This window comes from Elephantulus edwardii, unplaced genomic scaffold, assembly GCF_000299155.1.
Source record: "Elephantulus edwardii isolate Elephantulus edwardi_28Jun2011 unplaced genomic scaffold, EleEdw1.0 scaffold00054, whole genome shotgun sequence".
In the NCBI taxonomy this organism is placed as follows: domain Eukaryota; kingdom Metazoa; phylum Chordata; class Mammalia; order Macroscelidea; family Macroscelididae; genus Elephantulus; species Elephantulus edwardii.
The window spans coordinates 12,077,315-12,100,359 of record NW_006399804.1 but is presented as its reverse complement, the minus strand read 5'-3'; the positions used below and the strand labels follow the sequence as shown (position 1 = coordinate 12,100,359).

At 36.5% G+C, this 23,045-nt stretch overlaps 1 protein-coding gene across 14 annotated transcripts in view; it reads left to right on the top strand.

The window, feature by feature from the left end:
• ABI1 (abl-interactor 1) overlaps positions 1-23,045 on the top strand; it is a 136,241-nt gene that overhangs the window by 52,777 nt on the left and 60,419 nt on the right. For all 14 annotated transcript variants that reach the window (XM_006887075.1, XM_006887074.1, XM_006887067.1 and 11 more), the window contains one exon: positions 11,811-11,978. In XM_006887075.1, coding sequence (XP_006887137.1) covers positions 11,811-11,978 — 168 coding nt within the window. The remainder of the gene's footprint in view (positions 1-11,810; positions 11,979-23,045) is intronic.

Sequence of the window (23,045 nt, the reverse complement as noted above, 5' to 3'; positions counted from 1 at the left end):
CCATGGCAATATGTCTTTTAATGTCCTGGCTGCTGGTGCCAAAAGTATTGATTGTGGAGCTACTCTTCACCATCTATCCTGATGCTGCCAGTCTTGTCTACTCATACCAGTGGTATTGATTGTGTAAAGAGAGATGAAACTAACAATTTAAGTCTCTGTCATGATGTTGCCCAGTGAATAGGTATAGAGAAAATGCTGTATCCTTTCCCCACACTGTTAAATTTGTGAGTTGTTATTGTTGTTGTTATGTGCTCTCGAGTTGCCTGAAACCTGCCCTGACCTGAGCCAGTGAAACTGACTCCGACATACCTATCCCCATTGCCCCAGTTACTGTGTTAATCTATCTCATCTGGGTTCATTCTATCCTGTGCTGTCCATCCACCCTTCTGAGCATGATGTCCTTCTCCAAGGACCAATCTCTCCTGACCATGTACCTAAAGTATATGAGACAAAGCTTCAAAATCCTAAACTCTAAGGAGAAACTTGATTTCACCCTCTTCAAGACAGATCTATTTGTTTTTTTTTGGCAGTCCATAGTATGTTCAAGACTCTTCTCCAGCACCACAACTTGAAAGCATCGATTCTTCTGTCATCCTTAGTCATTGTGCAGGGCTCTGATGCAATCTATATGCTGAGCAAATAATTTGAGAAGCTAGACTATATAAAGAATAGTGTGGTAGCAGCGTTGGAGGAAGACTTGCTGAAAGTGAGGAAGACTTGAAGAGGTTACTGCAGAAGATCAAGGACTGCAGCCTTCAATATGGATCATATTTTTTCAAAATCAAGAAAACAAAAATTCTTAACACTGGACCAGTGGACAACATCATCTCCATGATTTACAGCCTCCAAAATTCTGTTGGAGGGTCAATTATGAGTCACCTCTGACTCAGGGGCATATAATAACAAGAAAATAATTCTTTTGTAGTAGCAGAATCAATGGTAAAAGCAAAATCTTAGAGACAACTTAAAATTTTATAGGCTAATTATGTAGTTACTAGTGATGCCCTGGGGATAGAAATTTACTTGTGAAGCTTCAGGAACAATCTACCTTAGTGTTGAATTTGGAAATTTATATAATAACTATAATAGCAATTGATTGTTTTGTATTAGTTCTCCAGTTCGAGAAGAGAGTGTACCACAACTCCTGTTCCTACCCGCCAAAGCTATGTGACTCATCATGAAGTAAAGACTTCCTCTAGTGTTTGCTGAAATGAAAGGGAACTGGGAGGGTTTATAGGCCTCTTAGTAGTTGCTTAAGCAGGAGAAGGTTGAGAGGAACTGTTACAACGCTGACAATGACTAGCTCTCAGTCCGAAATGTTTAGTTTGAAAACAAAATTATGTTTTTACTGGACACTTGCTATAACCTGTTGGGATTTATTTTTATTTAGTTTTCACTTTTATTGCAAAGAGAATTCTCTCGAAGAAAATGAGATCTTTTTCAGTGTTAGCTAGGTAATAAGTCTATGCATATTCGTCTCCATGGCTCAATGTCTATTAATTACTTTGTCAGTATTAAACTAAAATTTTGTCTTTGTGCTCTTTTCCTCTTAATCCTCTCATAGGCTGATTGTCCTTCCTCCTGGCAAGTTTCTCAGTTATCAAACCCATCAACCCCTTAGATTGATCTCAAAAGTTTGTATTTTATTTTGTGTATTACATAAAATGATTTTTCATTTAAAGATAATACTTGAAGTATAAGTACTCTGACTAGTATTAACATACAGCCTTATTAAGAAAATCTCTTTAAATCAAGAAACTTTTTGTTTTTATAAATATTATAAAGGTATAATAGAATAATAGTTCATCAACTCTTAAGAAGCCTCCTTCTAAACTCCATTTTAATGTTTGTGAAATTGGTATGCATTTTTTAAAACTGTTAGGCAGCAGTCATGCCATAGTTGCCAGTTTGTCTGAGCATGTTGAACTTGGTTGTGTACTGTGACAGCAAAGGTGAAGAGCAGTGATGTCACTTTAAGATGTGCTGAGCCATTGTCCTCTCAGTTTGCTGTGCATCTAAAAGTTGACAGTTGCTATGGATGTTGGAAGAAGAATGATGCCTTTGAGTTGTGATTTTGGAGAAGAGTACTGAATATCCTGTGGATTGTCAAAAGAATGAACAAGTCTGTGTTGGAGAAAGGAAAGCCAGAGTGCTCCGTAGAACCAAGGATGGTGAAACTGCATCTCACATATTGGACATTTTGTTAGAAAGTGCCAGTCCTTGGAGAAGAACGTCATGCTTGTGAAGGGTAGAAGGTCAGCGTATAAGAGGAAAACCCTTAATGGGATGGATTGACACAGTGATTGTGGCATTGGGGTCAGGTGTGTGTCAGAGATGGTTATATTGGCTCAGCATACGGCAAGGTTCAAAGCCATTGTTCATAGGGTCACTATCAGTCATAGTTGACAAGAAGTTGTTGTTCTTGGAGAAGGATGTCATGCTTGGAAAAGTGGAGGGTAGGTGAAAGGGAGGAAGACCCTCAATGAGATGGGCTGACACAGTGACTGCTGCAGTGGGCTTAAGTGTGCAAGAGATGATGTTAATGGCACAGGAGAGGGCAAGGATCACTGTTGTTCATAGGGTTACTCTGAGACACAGTGGGTTTGAGGGCACATAACCAACAAGGAAGCAATAGGATATTCAGGTGGCATAGTGTGTAAGGAGTTACACTGCCAACTCAAAGGCATCATCAGCTGTTCTGCATGAGAAAGTTGAGCAATCTCCTCTCCTGTGATTTACAGCCTCTAAAATGCTTGAGAGTCAGCTGTGTGTCACTTCTGTCTCTACAAGCGCCTAACAAGACGGAAGCACTCAACTGATTTCAGTAGTGTTGACACCATTTTACAGTCTCACCAGCAGTGTATGAGAATTCCATTCGCTCCACAGCCTTGCTGGGATTTACTGTTTCCTGTTCTGTTGAACTTTGCTATTGTTGCTGAAGTTTTGATTTGCATCTCTCTGAAATTTAAGGACTCTCAGCCCTCTTTCTTCATGTGTGTTGGCCATCTGAAAGTCTTTGTTGATAAATGTCTATTCCTGTCTTCTGCTCATTGTGTAATTGAGTTGTCTTTTTCTTGGAAGTTTTTAAGATTGTAGAAATTGTAGAATAAGTCCCTTGACAGATAATGTCATTACCAAATAGTCTTTCCTAGAATCGTCCCTCTTTTTATCCTTTTAAAGTAGTTTTTTATGCACAAAGTATTTCATTTCTAGGAGGTCCCAGTCATCTAGTATAGAGTTTACACTGCTGCTTGTGCATTTTCAGTTTATGGTCGATCGTCTGTGCCAAAGATAGGACTCAAAAGTTGTTTGATTCTTTTTGCCCCTCCTCACAATAGTCTTTAGTTTTAGACCTTTAATCAATCTTGAGTTACTTTTATGGTGTGAAATATGGATCTTGTTTCCAACTGTATGGTGGTTATTATTTTATTCTGTTTTTGTATATATTTAATTTTACATTAACCAGAGAAACAATAGAAGCTACTTATAATTAAATTTGCATGTTTCTTCTGAATTCCTAGAATTTTAAAAATTCCACTCTTGTTTGATTATTAGAGAAAACTATGTATTACATTCCTCTCTACACACATGCATTAGAAAGATGTGAAGAAAATACAGTAATATATTAATATGGTCTGTTTGAATAGATGCTATCAAGATGAGTACTACTCAGAGTAACTTTATGAACAAAAGACCTGAACCTTGGCCAGTCGTGTGCCATCTTTGTACTTTCCAACATACTTGAGCTCATTGCTGCAGACACTGTGTCGGTCCATCTGGTTGAGGGTCTTCCTCTTATTCACTGACTCTGTCTTTCCAAACATAATGCCCCTCTCTAAGGAATAGCCTCTCCTACCAACATGGCCAAAGAATGTGAGATGAAGCTTTGTCATCTTTGTCTCCATGGAGCACTCTGACTGCTCTTTTCTCCAAGACATATCTGTTTGTTCTTTTGACAATCCATAGGCTATTCAGTGCTCTTTTCTAATACTACATCTCAAAGACATTCATTCTTCTTCTGTCTTTATTCATTATCCAGCTCTCAGATGCAAGTGATTGGAAAAACCATGGCCTGAATTGGGTGCAGCTTAGTCTTCAGACTGATATCATTGCTCCTCAGTAATTTGGATAGATTTTCCCACTGCCAATATGTCTCCTAATCTCAGGGCTGGTACCAAAGGTGTTGATGAATCAAGTAAGATGGAAGTAGTTGATGGTTTCAATCTTGTCTCCATCTTTGATGATGTTCCCTGTCAGTTCATTGGTGAGAATGTTTTATTTTCTTGACGTTAGGATGTAATCCATGTTGAAGACTGTCATTTTGGTCTTCTGCAATAATTGCCTCAAGTCCTCCTCACTTAACAGCAAGCAGAGTGTGTCATCTGCATGATGCAGGTTGTTGATGAGTCTTCCTTCAATCCTGATGCCATATTCAGACTCTTAACTTCTTGAATGCTTTGCTCAGCATACAGATTGAATAGATGTGGAGAGAGGATACAGTGCTGGTGCACATTCTTCATTTTAAACTGTGCCATGCTCCTTTGTGCTATCAGCATAACAGCTTCTTGGTCTTTCTAAGTCTAGGTTTCATATGAGTACAATTAAGTGGTTTGGAATTCTCATTCTTTTCGATGCTAGCCATAATTTATTATGATCCACACAGTCAAATGCCATAACCACAAATAAATATTCTTGCATTCTTTGCTTTTACCTAGGCTCCATCTGACATCAGCAGTGATATCCTTGGTTCCATGACCTCTTCTAAGTCCAGCTTGAACTTCTGGTAGTTCTCTATTTATTGTCCTAGCCATTTTTTGGGTGATTTTTAGCAATATTTTCCTTATGTATGATATTAATGATATTGTTCAATAATTTCCACATTCTATTGGATTACCCTTCTTGGAAATAGGAACAAATGTGGCTCTCTTCCAGTCAGTTGGTCAGGCAGCTGTCCTCAGATTTCCTGTTCTAGACTGATGAGCACTTCTCATCTTGCATCTGTTAGTTAAAACATTGGCATCCCATTGATTCCTGGAGTCACCTAATGTTAAAATTATGATGCGTTCTTTTCCTTTTCTCAACTTGATTACAGATTAGAAAATCTTTATTACAAGTCAGGAGAGAAAATAGACAAACTTTAAAAAAGGATATTTGTTTTCATTTAGAATGTGTTCATTTGAAAGCATCATAATTATGTTCTTTTTTCTTATGGTTTAAATACTTTAATGTAGTAGAGAAAGAGAGAAGACACAAAAGATTGCTTTCCAGTAGTAATAAGTGAAAGTTGAGTGGCCAGGGGATAGGAAAGATGGTTCAAGTTAGATAGGTCTATTGAGACGGTTGAGAGAGCAGTCACCTTTAGGGGCAAGAAAAAGATTCACGGTGGGGGGGAGTCTTTACTCCAGTGAGCAGATCTGACTCATTAGAACTTTATTTCATTAGGTGGGTAAAGGAGGAAGAAAAGAGCTAGTGTTATGGATGAGATGAGCCTCAATTATCTGAGGAATTTCCTGTTTAGTTCTGGGCTGCATTGTTTAAGTCTTAAATAATTAACTGTTTCTTTTAACGTTCAGTGTTCTTATTTCTGTTTTAAGCAAATTAATCAGTAGCATGAGACAAGGATGGCATATGAATTTCCTATCGTATTGTGTCAGTTTCAAAAGACAATAGCAAAGAGTAGATTTTCAAAGAAGACTGCTATGATTGATTACGTCTGTTTTAAATCCTTAGAGAAAGGCTGATTATTTGTTTTCTAGTTTTTATCTGTTTTGCAGCATATTAAGGTTGCTTGGTGGTACAACTAAAGATGGAGAAAAATCAATGCTTGATTACTACACTTAAAGATTAAAAAATAAGGGGCAGCAGCAAGTCTTGTTCAGATTTACTTTTTAAATTCAGTATATGAAAGAAATAACACTGACTACTGAACACTTGATAAGTGACTGGGGAAAAGAATTTTACTTTAAATTTTAATAATGGAAACAGTATGACTTTTCTTTCCCTTTTTCTGTTATTAATATTTTAAAGGAACCCTGCTGGTGGGGGGGGGGATAAGGTAATTGGGCTGCTAACCAAAAGGTTGGTAGTTCACATCCATTAGCAGCTCTAGGGGAGAATGATGAGCAGTTTCCTGTAAAGATTTCCAGAGCTGGAACCTGAGGGAGATACTGTGAGTTGGGAACTGACACGACTGTGGCGTTTTTTTATTATTTTGGCGGGACTTCATTTGACATTAGGGGTTATCCAGTGGTAAAAATGTTTAAGCACTGACTAGCAGCTGAAAGATTAGTAGAGAAGAGGGGTGGCCTGCTGGCTGACTTACAGCCTTAAAAACCCCTGTCGGGCAGTTCTGGTTCTGCCCAGGTGGGACTACCATGATTTGAAACTGAGTTCATGGCATATTTGTCTGTCTTGTTTTTTGTTTGTTTTTTAATTTTATTATTTTCTCTGTGCGTGTACTGTCAAATTGGATCTGACTGGTACAGGAGGAAATGGCCCCTCCTTCTCTGGCAAAGCATCTGGTGAATTCAAAGCACATATCTCTGGGATTGCAGCGCAGCTTCTTGCCACTAGGCCACCAGAGCTCCCCAACTGTCTTGTTTTTATGTCTAGGTATAGCCACTTAAAGTCTTAGCTCCTTTTCATGCAATTATAAAAAGACTATACTTTTTTTTGGGATAAGGGAGTGACTACTAGTTATTTTTAGTCCTTTTTTTTTGTGGTATAAAAACAAGCATTGATTTATAATATATAATTTAGGTTCAAACTGATGCTTTCAGTTTAAATTTAGTTAAATAAGAGTTTCTCCCCCACCCTTTTTTAAAAAATTTTGCTCTGTGTGTGTGTACACCATCAAATTGGATCTGACAGGTACAGGAGGAGATTGCCCCCCCTTCTCCAGCAGAGCATCTGGTGGATTTGAACCACATACCTCTGGGATTGCAGTGCAGTTTCTCCCCTTTTAATTTTGATCATATGTAAACTTTTGTTTTTTTTGGGAAATAATATTTTCTTGGGATTTTGGTGAAGGTTTACACAGAAGTTTAGATTCCCAATCTGCATTTTCTTCAATAACATTACAGTCTTTACAATGTGTGAATAGTCTCATTATTTTTATCCAAGTTGTTCCATATTCATTAATCTAGTTTCCCTGCTTCCTTACATGTTCATCTTTAAGATAATTACTGTCTTTTGGTCTTAGGATATTGTTGTTTAGTACCATCGAGTTGGAACTGACTTATAGCTGGCCCTCCAGCAAGTTCTCAGAGGTAGTAAATCACACTGGAGAATTGCCCATTTTTCTCTTGGAGATTCTTGTAGATACGAACCTTGTGCCTTTGGATTGTAAAGTACAGCACTTACTCACCAAGCCACCATAGTTCCCTTTCATCTTCTGTAGTTTTAATTTTTAAGAGAAGCATAGAACTCACATGATTTTCTTTGTTTTGTGAGCCATAAGCTGAAGTCAAGGACTAGTTTGGTTCAAGGTTTAAATAAAGAATATCTTGGTAAATCCATAGTCTCAACTAGTTGCAAAATCTGAGACTTTTTGTGTTTTTTATATTTATTTGTTTGGTGGATCTTGTTTTATTTTTTAATTGAAGAATGTGAGGTTCTCAAACATATTATTCCCCCTCAATTCTATCAAGATTCATCCATTGTGACCCCAGTCAGATTGGTGAGTAGTGCTATCCTGGTACCAGCGAGTTCTTCTAGTCTCACGGTAGATTAGATTTTGGTAGAAACTATTTGTTTTGTAGAATAGTTTCTTCTTTGTGTCTTTGGTTTTCTTCTTTTCCTTTAGACGAGTTGAGATAAATATTGTTGTTTTTACGTCCTGTGAACAACAGGTCTAAAGCCTACTCTATCCTGCATCATCCTCACAATCTCTGTCCTGTTAAAGCCCATTGCGGTGCTCACTCTGTCAGTCCATCTTGATTAGAGTCTTCCTCTTTTTAGCTGATTCCCTACTTTTTCTAGCATAATGTCTCTTTCGAAAGACTGAATTCATCCTGAAAATATGCCCCAAGAAAATGAGATGAAGTTTCACCATCCTTGCTTCTAAGGAGCAGTATGGTTGTACTTTCTTCAAGATAGATTTGTTTGTACTTTTTGACTGATTGTAAATACTCTTCACCAACAACACAATTCAAAGACATTGATTCTTTATCATTCTTCCTTATTCATTGTCCAACTGTTAGATGTGTAGGATACAATTGAAAAGACCATGGGTTGGATGAGTTGCACCTTAGTCTTTAAACTCCTATCTTTGCTCTTTAGCACCTTTGGGAGGCTCTTTTTAATTTTTATTTTATTTTAATGAAAGTTACTTTTGGGAGGTTCTTGACAGCACATTTCCCTAATGCATTTCTTATCTGCTTTTGGCATAGGTGTTGATTGTGGAACCTAATAAAATGAAATAATTGCCAACTTTGGTCTTTTCTCCATTTATAATGATGTTGCTTATTGGTCCAGTGTGAAGATTTTTGTTTTCTTTGTATTTTAAATGCTGCTTGCAAGTTTAAAGATGTTAGAAACTACTCATAAACTAGGGATAATATATTACCTTTTTAAGATCCTGTGAAATACTGTGGATCTAATTCTTCAAACTAGAAAACCCATCCTGTGCAGTGTTATGTGCGATATGTAAAAAGTATTTGTAATTATGTCCCCCCCATAGTCTTTATTAATTGATCATATATAATAGATAGCACATATATTGTGTTTGTTTATTGTTTGTATATATAGATGTATGTGCACACTTACTGTATATACATACAATAACATACACATATACATACCTGTATACACTATCTGATGATATAATTCATTTCACATTGGGCTTGGAAAAATTACAACCAGGATATGCCTTAAAGTCAAAGATGGCAAAACTTTGGCTCACATTCGTTGAGCATTGTTACAATGGCGCTAGGCCTTGGAAAAAGACATCTTGCTTGGAAAGGTGGAGAATCAGCAAAAGAGACAAAACCCTCAACAATGTGCACTGACAGAATGACTGCAAAAATGGGCTCAAGTATATCAGAGATGGTAAGGATGGCACAAGATAGAGCATGCATGGTTCAGATCCATTGTTTATATGGTTGCTAAGAGTTGTAGTCAACTCAACAGCACTCAAAACCAACAGCAACAACAATCCATATTCATCCTATGCTGTAGTTCATTCCATGTTAGGCTGGTGAAAGGTCAGTAATTTGAATCCACCAGCTGTGCCATTGGAGAAAAATGAGATAGTTTGCTCCCATTAAGATTTACATTTCTAAAAACCCCTTTACATGGGGTTGCTATGAATTGAACTTGATCCCACCTAGTAATAGCAATAGCAGCATTCTGGATATGATGGCATAGTGATAATAAAAACTCATTCTTTTTGAGTTGAAACTGACTAGTAGCTGACCCTTGATTAAGTTTTTGAGGCTGTAAATCACACAGAAGGAAGTTGCTCATCTTTTCTCTCGAGAGCTGCTGATGGATTTGAATTGCCAAAAGATAAAGCCTTTGAGTTAGCAGTGAAGCAACCTATGAACTGTACTACTGGAGTACCCTAGTGATAATATAGATACTTCTATAAGGGATATTAAGATTCCTTTTTCCATCAGCATTCTTTTCCATGATCTGTTGAGCCTGCTGTGTTAAGCTAATTGTACTGGTATATTAGTCTTATATTGTTAAATATAGTGCTACAGTGAATACTTTTTTTTAATAATTTTTTAAAAAATAATTTTAATGAACATTTACAGAGAATTTGGATTTCCATTCATTCATTGCTGCACTTCTCTCCCCACCCAGCCCTCTCCTCCCACCCCCCAGTTCGCTCCTCTCTTTCAAAAGTAAGACACCCTCCCTGGTACACAATCCCCCCGCACCCCTCCCACCACCCCTAGTACATTTCACTATGTAACCTTAATTGTGGACTCTTGTGATAACCATAATACCCTATCATGCATCGCTTCTAAATTATTCAGTCCCTCATCTGTTTCAGTACAGTATACACAATTTATCCAGTTTTTCTCAGTTACAGTGAATAATTTTATGCTTACATCTTGTGTTTTTACTAGCAATTAGAGATAGATTTCCTAAAAGTGAGCTTGGTCAGCAGTGCTAAATCTGTATGTAATTTTTCTTCATATCACTAACCTATCTATCCTGTGTGGCATTTTGCGCTCTTGTAACATAGGGTCGCTATGAGTTGCAAGCGACTCGATGGCACATAACAACAACAACATCATCATCATCATCATCATCATCACTAACCTTTCCATATAACTTTGCTGAGTACCTTGTCAAACTTTGGTGTATTTCTCCTATTAGTTTTTCATTGACATTTCTTTTCTGTTATGAGCTAGATTTAATGTCTTTGGTTGGTTGGATTACTTTTTCTGTAAACTGCTATTCCTCTTACCTAATTTCCTATGCCTTTTGGTCTTTTTCTTAATATTTTAAACAATTTATTACTGTTATTACCCTTTTACTTCTCCCTTAATCACTTATTTTTTTAACTTTGCTTCTTTGAGAATTTCTTACCATCTGATTGATTTAAGTACTGGCGTTTATTTGGGAAGAAGGAATGAGTCATAATTACTTAAAGCAGCTTTATGGTGGTGAGTGGCTTGATTACTAAAATGGATTCTAGAGGTGATGGAATTTGGTGGTGATCAAGCAAAATAGGAATGAATATAAGGTAGAATGGATTTCGTCTATCATTAGGAGGCTAGAAGGAGAATTGATGCCTTTGAGCTGTGGTGCTGGAGAAGAGTACTGAATGTACCATGGACTGCCAAGAAAACAAACAGGTTTATCTTAGAGAGGTTTAAATCAGGCTGCTCCTTGGAGGGAAGGATTCTGAGGCTTTGTCTGACATACTTTGGACATGTTGCAAGGAGGGACCAGTCCTTGGAGAGGGTTGAGGGACAGCGCAGAAGGGGAATATCCTCTATGAGGTGGATTGATTCAGTGACTGGGGTAATCGGGATGGGTGTGTCGGAGACAGTGAGATTGGCACAGGACAGAGCAGGGTTTAGGGCTGTTTGGTGTACATAGGGTGGCTGTGAGTTGAAGCAACTCGACGGCACATATCAACAACAACAATATCATTAGTATCTTAGGATTAGTTTAGGAGCTTAGATTGACAGAAATCCTAAAGATATATGCATTTAATTGGTGATTGAAGGAGAGTGTACATTAAAAAAAATGGCCTTCAACTCATTGCTGTGGACCCACAGCTGACTCTCTAGTGGGTTTACAGAGCCTGTAAATTTTACAAAAGTCCACATTTTTTTTCCTTGCAGAGCCACTGGTGGACTTAGACTTCAAAAAAGGGGCCACCTCTGTTGGCAGCATAACTCTCTACCAATTAGGCTCCCAGAGCTTCCTGTTAATAGTGTGCTTCTGCACTGCAATTCCAGAGTTGCGCGGTTCTAATCCACCAAATGCTCTGCTGGATAAGGAGGGACAATCACCTCTTGTACCAGTCAGATTTGATGGTACTTGTACAAATAAAATAAAATAAAAATAGTGTGCTTCTGATACTGTGGTGATAATTATCCAGTACCCCGTTCAGCAGACCTCATTGGACAGCAGTAGTCAAGAGGGAGTGAGTTACTAAGAAATTTCTGATATGACTTATGCCACTGTCTAGAAAGTGTTTTCATTTAACAGATCAGATAAATCTAGTAAATTCTTTGATTGAATTATGCTTTTCTTTTGAACTGTACCAGTAACTGTCTTTTCTAGAAGATATGATTAATTCATGTTAACCTAAAACACTATTGATTTTTTTGCTCTTATTTCAGGCTACAGACAAGAGAAAAGCTTTAGAAGAGACCAAAGCCTATACGACCCAATCCCTAGCTAGTGTTGCTTATCAAATAAATGCATTGGCCAACAATGTACTCCAGTTGCTGGACATCCAAGCCTCTCAACTTCGGAGAATGGAATCTTCCATCAATCACATCTCACAGGTAACAATTTGTAAAAAGACTTTGTATTCATGTTTACCTAACTGACAACATTGTGTCAGAGAAGTATATCGCCTCAAGAGTTCTTGACTCATCTTTTTATTGATTAACTAACTGTAAGAATTATTACTGTCAGCTTCAGTTTTTTAGTTCTGTTAATGTATCCTTTTATAAAAGAGCACTTAATTGAGCTAACATTATTGACACATAATTAAAGTATCCAATTTTTTAAGTTTTGTCAAGTGTATGTTCATTTTTGTATTTTAAATTTTGTAATTCTTTTTGTTAGATTTATTACAAAGTTTTTTATACAAGTGTTACAGTTTTGTTTCACTTCTGATTGTACTTTGTTGCTTGTATATGTAGAAATACAGTTAATTGGTTTTGTATGCTCATTTTGGAGCCAGTTGTTAAAATCATTACTGGTTGTAATAGCAATTTTTTAGATTCTGTAGCATTTTCTATCTGCTATGCTGTAAATGAAAACCGTTTTCTTTCTTAACCTTTGTTTTTGGTCCTTTCTTAATTTTTCTTTGTCTTGTTCCTTAATACTGATCTGAAACAATACATATTATTAGATATATTTGCCTTGTTTTGATAACTAGAAGAACATTCAGTTTTTTTCACTTTAATATGCTGCTTCTGCTGCTGTTGTTGTGTGCTGTTGAATCAGCACTGACACATAGCTAACCCTCCAGTGAGCTTTCAGAGGCTGTAAACTGTACGAGAGAAGATTACCTATCTTTCTCCCATTGAAGCTGGTAGAACCACTTTGGTTTGGCAGCACACCTCCTTACCACTATGCTATAGATTTTTACAGATTTACTTTTAAGGTTGAAGAAATTGCCTTCAAATCCTAGCTTACTGTGAGCTTTTTAATAAATGTTGACTTTTTTCCAAATGCTTTCCACTAAAATTATCTTGCCCCCACAGTTTGTTAATACAAAAAATTATATAGATGCTTTTAGAATTTTAAACTAGCTTTGCTCTCCTAAAATAAACCTCACTTGACTATGAGAATATTATCTTTTTGTGTGTGTGTGTGGCTTCATTATCTCCTACAGTTTTAGTTCTTTTTATTTTTTATTTTATTTTTCTTTTTTTACAGAGGTTTTGGATTTCCATTCATTCATTGCCACAGTTTTCTCCCTGCCCACCCCTCCCCACCAGCTTGCTTCCCCCTCTGAAGAGAGAGAAAAAAAAAGAAATTCCTTCATTAGTATACAATTCCCACGTCCCTTCCCCCCATCCCCCACCCCGAGTACACTTCTCTGTGCAACCTTAATTCTGGATTCCTGTGCTAACCATAATACTCAATCATATATCACTTCAAATCTGTTCTTTCCCTCATCTGTTTCAATACAATATACGTAATTTATCCAGTTTTTTCTGTCATACCCCCACCCTGATGTCAGACCCATTCTACAACAGTGGCACCATGCAGTATTTGTCCCTTTGTGACTGAGATATTTCACTCAGCATAATGTCTCCAGGGTCACCCACTTTGAATAATATTGCATGAGTTCCTTGTTTTTCAATGCTGCGTAGTATTCCATTGTGTGAATATACCACAGCTTCTCTATCCATTCATTTGTTGATGGGCCCTTAGGCTGCTTCCAACTTTTTGCTATTGTAAACAAAGCTGCAATAAACATGGGTGTGCATATATCTGCTTGGATGGCAGACATGGTCTCTCTGGGGTATATTCCCAGTAATGGGATTGCTGGGTCAAATGGTATCTCTATTTGCAATTTTTTGAGAAAGCGCCACACCGCCTTCCACAATGGTTGCACCATCTTACATTCCCACCAACAGTGAATAAGAGTTCCAGTTTCTCCACATCCTCGCCAGCATTTGTTGCTTGCTGTTCTGTTATATTTTGCTATTCTTACTGGGGTGAGATGATATCTCATAGTTGTTTTGATTTGCATCTCTCTTAGAGCTAGGGACTTTGAACATTTCTTCATGTGCTTGTTGGCCATCTGAATGTCTTCTTCGGTGAAATGTCTCTTCATATCCTGTGCCCATTTTTCTATTGGATTATTTACCTTTATCTTATTGTGGTGTTCAAGTATTTTATAAATTCCGGATATAAGTCCCTTATCTGGATATGTCATTACCAGATATTTTTTCCTAGTCTGTGGCTTCCCTTTTTACTCTGTTGGAGAAGTTTTTGGCTGTGCATAGGGATTTGATTCTTAGAAGGTCCCATTCATCTATTTTATCTTCTCCCGGTTGTAGATTTTCCAGGATACTTGGAAGACTTTTTATGTTGTGGATTAGGACCACTAAAGTTCTTCCAAGCTTTTCTTGAATGAAGTTTATAGTCCTTGGTTTTAGTCCTAGAATGCTATCTTTTGCTAAAATTTTCACAATTTTTTTTCTGTACTGAGAAGATGAAGCTCTTTGGAGATATGGTGGTTATTAAAGCTTGGACTGCCAACTCAAAGGCTTGTGATTTGAATCCACCAGCTGTGACATGGGAGAAGGATGGATAGTCCTTATGTAAATATATATTCTCTGAAAACCTGCTGTAGTCAGCTATGAGTCAGTTCTGACTTGATGGCAATAAGTTGAATTTTTGAGATTTAAGAGGAAGTGCAATCAGGGTGTTCCTTTAAGGCAAGAATGATAACATTTCATCTCATATAGTTTGAAAATGTTGTCAAGAGAGATCAGTCCTTGGGGGGAAAATAATCATGCTGGGGAGGAGAGGAGGGCCAGAGAAAATGAGGAAGACCCTCAGCAAGATGGATTGATACAGTGACAATGGGCTTGTGTATTATCAGAGATGATGAGGATAGCATAAGATAAGGCAAAGTTCAGATCTGTTTGACTCAGTGGCATCTAACATTAATCACAACAACATGAACTTTTAGTTCGCTTTTTTTCCCATGAATGCTCTTTTTGTTTGTTTGTTTTGGTGTTAAGATAATTCTTGTGTTATAGAATGAATTGGGCAGGATTAATTTCTCCGTAGTTTTATGGAAGAGCTTAGATATACTTGCTTTTTGTTATTGATATACTTGCTTTTTAATATTTGGCAGAATTCACTAGTGAAGCCATCAGATACAGGATGTTTCTCAGTGAGTTTGGTTTTTTTTTTTTTTTTAAATAATTCAGTCCTTTCTTACTTTTCTGCCTCATGAATTATGATATTTCCCCCCTTCCCTAGATGTGGGAGATGAAAATACTCCTAGCTTTGTGTGAGTGCTGAGAATTGTATTGTAGTCTTTCTCAGGAGGCTTTTCCTCCAGCTTTCCTCACAGGTACTTTCCTCACTTGTGTTCCCAGTGTTCTGAGCCTGTTTAAAATTTACAGGACTTGGTTCTGTTTTGTGGAAGATAGTTTAGTTTGTATAGACATAGAATTATTTCAGTAGACTTTACTAGTGACTTACTGAAAACCATGAAATTATTAAAAACTTAAAGTGATTAAATAAAGTGATTTGTAAATTATATTCACTTTATATGTAACTTTTAAGCACTGTTAAACAGATCTATTTGGCAAACTTCACTTATTAGTGGCATTTGGGGGCAGATACTAATTGGAAAAGTAAAAAGAAAATACTACTTCAAATAGTTGCTTTTCAATCATTATATGACTAAACTCAAATTTAGGGAAGAGATATCTTTTGAATTTGTCAGATCTTTCTAAGAGAATCCCCTATTTTACTTTGCTAGTTCTGAATAGTCTGATTTTAGTTAAAATTCTGGTTTGTAATTTCTTATATACTATATATTATATACAAATAAAGGCATGATCTCATAATTTAAAATGTAAAAGTTGTCCTTTTCAGTTTTAAACATTTTTAAAGTTTTAAAAAAATAATTATCATTTCTGTCAGTATTTGTGATAAGGTCTTTTATTCTTTCATGGAAGAACCCTTTTCCTTTCAGTATTGCACTGTTAATTTGTTTATGTGTTTGTTATATTTATAAATTTTTTACTTTAACACATAGTTACAGATTCTTAATAGCCTTCTTTGATAAAGCTTTTCCTGGCAAGTTATTGTGCAACCAATAGTTACATTTTAATTCAGAGTTTGAAGGTTCCCTCCCCCTTTCTTTTATGGTTTCTTATAAACTATATTAATGTGTTAAAAATGCTGATCACTTTTTCAGAAAATTTAGATAGTAGTATTAGGAGGAAGTCTGCCACTGTTACAGCATTCCAAACTGCCACTTTATTAACATTTTCTTTAAGATTGAATAGTCTGCTTTGTCGAATGTTTCACAGTTTCTAGTCTTTCTTTTTCTAGTTTTAAGCTTTACACAAATTATAGAATTGAGAATTATCTAGGATATTAGGTTTTCTTCCTAGGCCCTGGTTTTATAATGATGACAACTGATAGCTAATGTGCTATTGAGAGTTTCTCCAAATTGGCTTCTCTATCAATGAGGATAGGTAGGAATATGTGAGCAGTGTTTGTTGGCCTATCCAGAAGGTTGGTCTTGCCATTCAGTTGAGCAAATTCAGCAGCAGAATTAGGTGATCTTCCCCACTAGCAACAGGGAAGCAAAAGAATGTAGTATATCCTTTGGAGCCAGAGATTCTTGCATTAGCCAGACAAGGGTCTACAGAAGCAGTAGCCATAGTGAAGAACCAAAGAACGGACAGGAGATGAGACCTTAGGACTGCTATGCTACGGAACCAGAGCTAAGAGCCTTTGTCCAAATTTGTTGGACATTTGGAGGGGCAGGAAGAGCCATATTTGGCAAGACTGACAGCTCTGTGATACTGGGCTTAAGGCTGAGGCACCTACAAGCACATTTTGGAAGCTATCCTGATGGTATTCTGCTACTAACCTGCATTATAACCTTTTGACTTCCCCAGTATGATTTTGTGTGGTCTATGAGCTATAACATCTGATTTTGGACCCAGTAAAGCAGTAAAATTGTTGTTGAGTATAAAGAAGTACAGGAGTAAAAAGAAGTACAGGAGTGCGGAGGACATGTCTGACTTCATGAGAATTGGTTTTGTGGTGGTGGTGTTGATGGGGATGGTTCCCATTTGTGAAGTTGGTAAAGGTCAAATAGGACCTTCTCCTTGTAACCCTTGTTCTTTTTACACTTTAGAGAAAGAAATTGTTTGAAGTTTAGATAATTAGGGTATATTAGAAATCAAAAGTTGACTTTTCCTGATTCATAGATGGCTATTTGTTCTCTCTGTTGTACCAGAATGTCTCATGTTTATAATAGGACTCAGAGCAATGAGCATCCCATGGACTGCCAGAAGAACAAACAAATAGCCAGAGTCTTCTTTGGAGGCAAGGATGATGAGACTTTGTTTCATATACTTCAGGCATGTTGCTAGGAGGGGGGCTACTACTTGGAGAGGGGTATATTGCTTGGAAGGGTGGTGGGTCAGCGAGGGAAAGGAAGACCCTAGACCAGCTGGATTGACATGGAGACTGCTGCAATAGGCTTTAGTGTTTAGATTTGTTGTTTGTTGTTCATTGGATTGTTATGAGTAGTATTCAACTCTACAGTACCTCACAACAACAAAAGTCGTAAATTGTTGTCTCATTCTGTGTTGAGGGTTTTTTTTGACTACTGTAGTGAAAACTTGTGTAATGCATCATCTTAGGGAACTACTTAATAATAAGTCCATTACCTGTTAATAAAAAATAACTTGATAAATATGAATACTTTTTTATCTTCTAAAGAAACTTGTTTAATATTTACTTCTGTTTGTTTCTTTTTATTAATTTTAGTGAAAGTTTACAGAGACTTTGGGTTTCCAGTCGTTCATTGTTGCAGTTTTCTTCCTGCCCACCCCTACCCTTCCAATTCACTCTTCTTGAAAAGTATAAGAAAAACTCTCTTATTGTTATGCAGTCCCTCCCCTCTAGTCCACTCCTCCATTCTGGATACCTTTCATGCCAGTAATTCCCAATCATATATTCCTTTTAAACAGTTCTCTCCCTCATCTGTTTCCGTGCACTATACAGCATTTTTCCTCTCCTCCTCTGCCTTCCTTCAGCCCCAGTGTCAGTCCCGTTTTACAACAGTGGCCCTATGCAATATTTGTGCTTTTGTGACTGAGATATTTCACTCAGCATAATGTCCTTCAGGGTCATCCATTTTGAATAATACTTCATGAGTTCCTTGTTTTTCAGTGCTGCATATTATTCCATTGTGCGAATATACCAGAGCTTCTCTATCCATTTGTTTGTTGATGGGCACTTGGGTTGTTTCCAGCTCTTTGCTATTGCAAACAAAGCCACGATAAACATGGGTGTGTATATATCTGCTTGGGTGGCAGTTATGGTTTCTTTGGGGTATATTCCCAGTAGTGGAATTGCTGGGTCAAACGGTATTTCTATTTGCAACTTTTTGAGAAAGCGCCACACTGCCTTCCATATTGGTTGCACCATTTTACACTCCACCAACAGTGAATATGGGTTCCAGGTTCTCCACAACCTTGCCAGCATTTGATGTTTGCTGTTCTGTTAAATTTTGCTGTTCTTACTGGGGTGAGATGATATCTCATAGTTGTTTTGAGATAAATATGAATACTTTTTAATGAAGAATAACTTACAACACAGTTTGTGAGGATGGTTTTTACCTTCTTTAATTTTGTAATGTTTGACTAAATACAGAATACTTGGGTTATTTTTTTGGCTTCTGCATTTATTTTTTGTTACTAGAAGTGTATGAAGAAAATATTTTTTAAGCAAATACATTGTTAGAGGAAGCGCCAAGAAGTCTTTGTGGGATTATTACAGTTTATTTCCTATTAATTTATTCACAGCATGAATATATGACAAAGAAGATATAAAATAGACCATTATGCTCCTGTTTTTCCAAATCTCCAAACTTTATAATATGCCTTTAAACTATCATTTATTCTAACTCTTCAACATAAACTTCTTGGTCCATTTTTACTTGCTTTTAGTATTAGTTATGGTGCCTTTATGCATACTATCGAAGAATTTCTGCTATCCTTATGGTCTGTTGATATTTATCTTAGGCTTCTTCAATCGTTTTTTGTATGTACTTTGTACATTTTTAAAAGAGCATACTATTCTTAGTTAGCACTGTTTTTTATTTCATTTTTAGCACGATTACTGACTTTTTCTCAGCTATTAATAGACATAAACTGCTCATCAGAACCTGAAATAGCAGAATGATATAACAGACTGATTAGTATCATTCAAAGTGAGGAAAGCTTGATATGTGGAATTAGTACCCAAAAGCTAGGAATATTCAACAACCCTCACTTGACTGGCTAACTGGCTGTATGGCTTTATATACAGTTTTATTCCATTAAAAAATTAATTTATGCTACATCTTTTTTATAAAAGATCTACAATAATACCTGTTTTGGCTAAACCAAAAAACATTGAAGGTATTTGCTTTTATGGGAGAGAAAGAAATGATGAAAGCTGATGTTCAGCATTTGTTTTGCACTGAATGCTACAAGTGGCACTGTGCACCTGTACCCTGAGTAGTGAAAACAGAGTTGTCAAACTCCTTCACACAGAACTTCACTCACTCGCAGGTATCATACTGCTCGCTGTCGCTTTGCACCCTGCACTGAATGTGTTGGTGCTGTTGTAGCTGTTCTGTGTTATGATTTGGTAGGTTATTTTATTGAATCTGGGAATGCTCAAAAATTTTTCTAACATAATTGTAATTGGGTTTTTTGGTTGATGCCATTTTGGTGTATGGCAGATTTTATAAGAATGTTCTAGTTTCAGAAAGTGAGGGAAATCTATGTCCACACAAACAACATTTCTAAGATGAACCACCCCCAAACTTACCCAGACTTTCATTCCTAGAGCTTAGAACGTTTACTTGTATGGATTGTGGATGTGATTAAGTTCAAGATTTTGAGACAGATCATTTTGGGCTATTGAAACGGACTCCAAGTGTAATTACAAGTATCCTTATAAGGGAAGCCAAAGAGAATTAACACAGAAGTGGAAAAGGCAATGTGACAACTGGAGCAGAGATTGGAATGATAGAACAAAAAGCTAAGGAATGCTGGAAGCTGCTTTAGGAGCCAAGGAAATAGATTATTTCCCTGGAGTTTTCAGAGAAAATACAGCCCTCTTGACACTGTAACTTAGTTCTGCAAGATTAAGTTTGGATCTTTTACTCCAGAAATTTAAGAGAATTTGTTTTGTGCTACTAAATTTGTGGTAGTTTTTATAGCAGCAGTGGAAACTAATAGACATACAATAACAAATTATCTGTAAATAAGATAGGCTTTTATATTTGTATTAATTTTGGAGGGCTTTTTTAGTCATCTGTAATACATGGATTTATACTGTAATTGTTTTTAAACAATTTAGAATAATATCTTTAAAACTATGAGGATCACATAAGAAATTTTTCAAGTTTTCTGACAAATCCCTATTAAGTAGCAGTTTTTTATTTTTAACTTTGTTATTTTAAAAATGATATCTGATACACTGCAATCCCAGAGGTGCGCGGTTCAAATCTGCCAGATGCTCTGCTGGAGAAGAAGGGACAATCACCTCTTGTACCAGTCAGATCTGATTTTACGATACATGCACAAAAAAACAATACAATAAAAATAAAATTTAAAAAGAGGTACAATTACTTAAAAAAATTTAAAAAAGAATGGTATCTGAAAGATATAGTTGTTAACTTTTTTCTAAATAATGACTGTTGTTGGTTATTGTGTACCATTGAGTCGAAAGTGACCTGCAGCTGACCATCCAGCAAGTTTTCAGAGACAGTTAATTGCAGGGGAGGAGATTTGCCTGTTTTTTTCTGGCAGAGCAGCTGGTGAATTTGAACCATGAGCCTTTGGAATCGTAGCACAGTTTCTTGCCACTAGGCCACCAGCTGATGTCAGTATTTTCTCCATTTATCATAATGTTGTCATTCAGATGTGAGGATTTTTGTTTTCTTTATGTTGAGGTGTAACCCATGCTGAGCTCTGCAGTCTTTGAGCTTTACCAGTAAGTGCTTCACTTATTTTTTGCTTTCTGCAAGCAAACAAGCTCATGTCCTCTGTATAATGTAGGTTGCTCATGAATCTTCCTCTAATCCTGATGCTTTATTGTTCTTCATAGAGTGCAGCTACTCATACTTTTTGCTCAGGATACAAATTGAATAGGTCTAGTGAAATAATGCAAGCCTGATAACTGTGTGGATGATAATAAATTACAGATAACTGAGAATTCCACAACACTTAATTGAGCTCATTTGGAATCCATACGTAGACCAGGAAGCAGTCATTAGGACAGAACAAGTGAAGACTCCTTTCATGTTATTTGAAGGAAACATAAATTTGAGACATTTTCATTATCATTTGTAGTTTTTTAAATCATCTGTAATTTTTGAAGGTGAATAAAAAGACTTTAAATGTAACAGAGATTTTTGTTACAGCATTGATTTCCTGAAAATTATTTATATTACTTACCACATTAAAAAAAGCACTTTTTTTAAACCTAAACTTTCTAAGCTTGGTTTTAAAAAAGAATTAAAGGAAAAGTAAAATTAAGCTTATCTCTTAAGTTACTGCTTGTTATTGACAATGATACCAGAGCTTTATGCTGTCAGAATAATGACATGTTTTGTTTTATTTGGCTGGTAGAGGTTGTAAACTATGATGTTTGGGATAAACCCATTTCCACTCAGACCTTGTAGGGTTTTTGTAGGTTTTCTTTTTCATGTTTAATCGTTTTTGCACATTTTCTTTCCTCCCCTCCCCCTCCTTATCCCCTTTCCTAGTCCACTTTGTAATGTACTTCTTGTTCCAGATTTGTCATATCAGTACTACCTAATGATGTATTCTGTCAGTTCTTTCCCTCACCTGTTCCAGTGCAGTATTCATTATATATCTACTTTTTTCCTATTCTTTCCTCAACTTCCCATGTCAGTCCTGTTTTATAAAAGAGGTGTTAGGCAGTATTTGTCCTTTTGTAACTGAGATATTTCACTTAGCATGATGTCCTCCACACTTTCCCATGTTGTATAATGTTTTACAAGTTCATTGTTTTTTAGTGCTTAATAATATTCATTGTGTGGATGTACCATAATTTTCCTATCTGTTTATTTGTTGTTGGGCACTTGGGTTGCTTCCATCTTATTACTATAGTAAATATTGCAGCAGTAAATATGGATGTGCATATATATCTGTTGGAGTCACGGATCAGGTTTCTTTAGGGTATATTACCAGTAGAGGACTTGTTGAGTCAGATGTTTCTATTTCCAGTTTTTTTAGAAGCACCAGACCACCTTCCATAGAGGTTGTACGATTTTATGTTCCCACCAGCCGTGAATAAGAATTCCAGTCTCTTCACAACCTTGCCAGGATTTGTTGTTTGTTGCCCCGTTGAACTTGAACTTTGCTATTATTGTGAGGATTAGATGATACCTCTTTGTTTGCATCTCTTTGGTATCTAGGGATTTTGAACATTTCTTCATGTGTGTATTTACCATCTGAGTGTCATCTTTGATAAAATGTTGGGTTTTCTTTTTAAATTTTTATTGAGACACAGCAGTGTTCTCTTATGTATTGCCTATGATTTCATTCCTTGCCACAATGACAAAATTGCATAGCAGTAACAGATCACATGACCTAAAGCCTAAAATACTACTCTGGCTCTTTTTAGAAAGTTTGATCTCTGTTGTAGTATTGCAAAGCACTTATTTAAAAAATTAAAAAGTTCTTGAGAGTTGACACCAATTTCTGTATTATTAAAAAGTTAAAGTCTCTTAGTGAGTTGAAGCAGAATGCTAGCCAACTTTTCCAGTGTGTTTCCAAAGTTAAAAATTGCACAAGAGAAAATCCCCTATCTCTGTCCTGAAGAACCACTGGTGGATTTGAACTGCCAGAGAGGTGACGCCTCTGTGTGAGCAGCGGAACGCTCTGCAGACTATGCCACCAGAACACTCTTAAAATATTAGTAATTTTTAAAGGATTTTTTTCCTGGAAATTGATATTCTAAAATGTTTGAAGGAGCTAGAAATTGTGAGGAATACAATTTGTAAAGATTGCATGATAATAAATTTTTTTATATTTATGACTTCTTTTTTATCATAATCCTCAGCATATAGGGTGTATAAGAAATGCTAGATGTTTCTT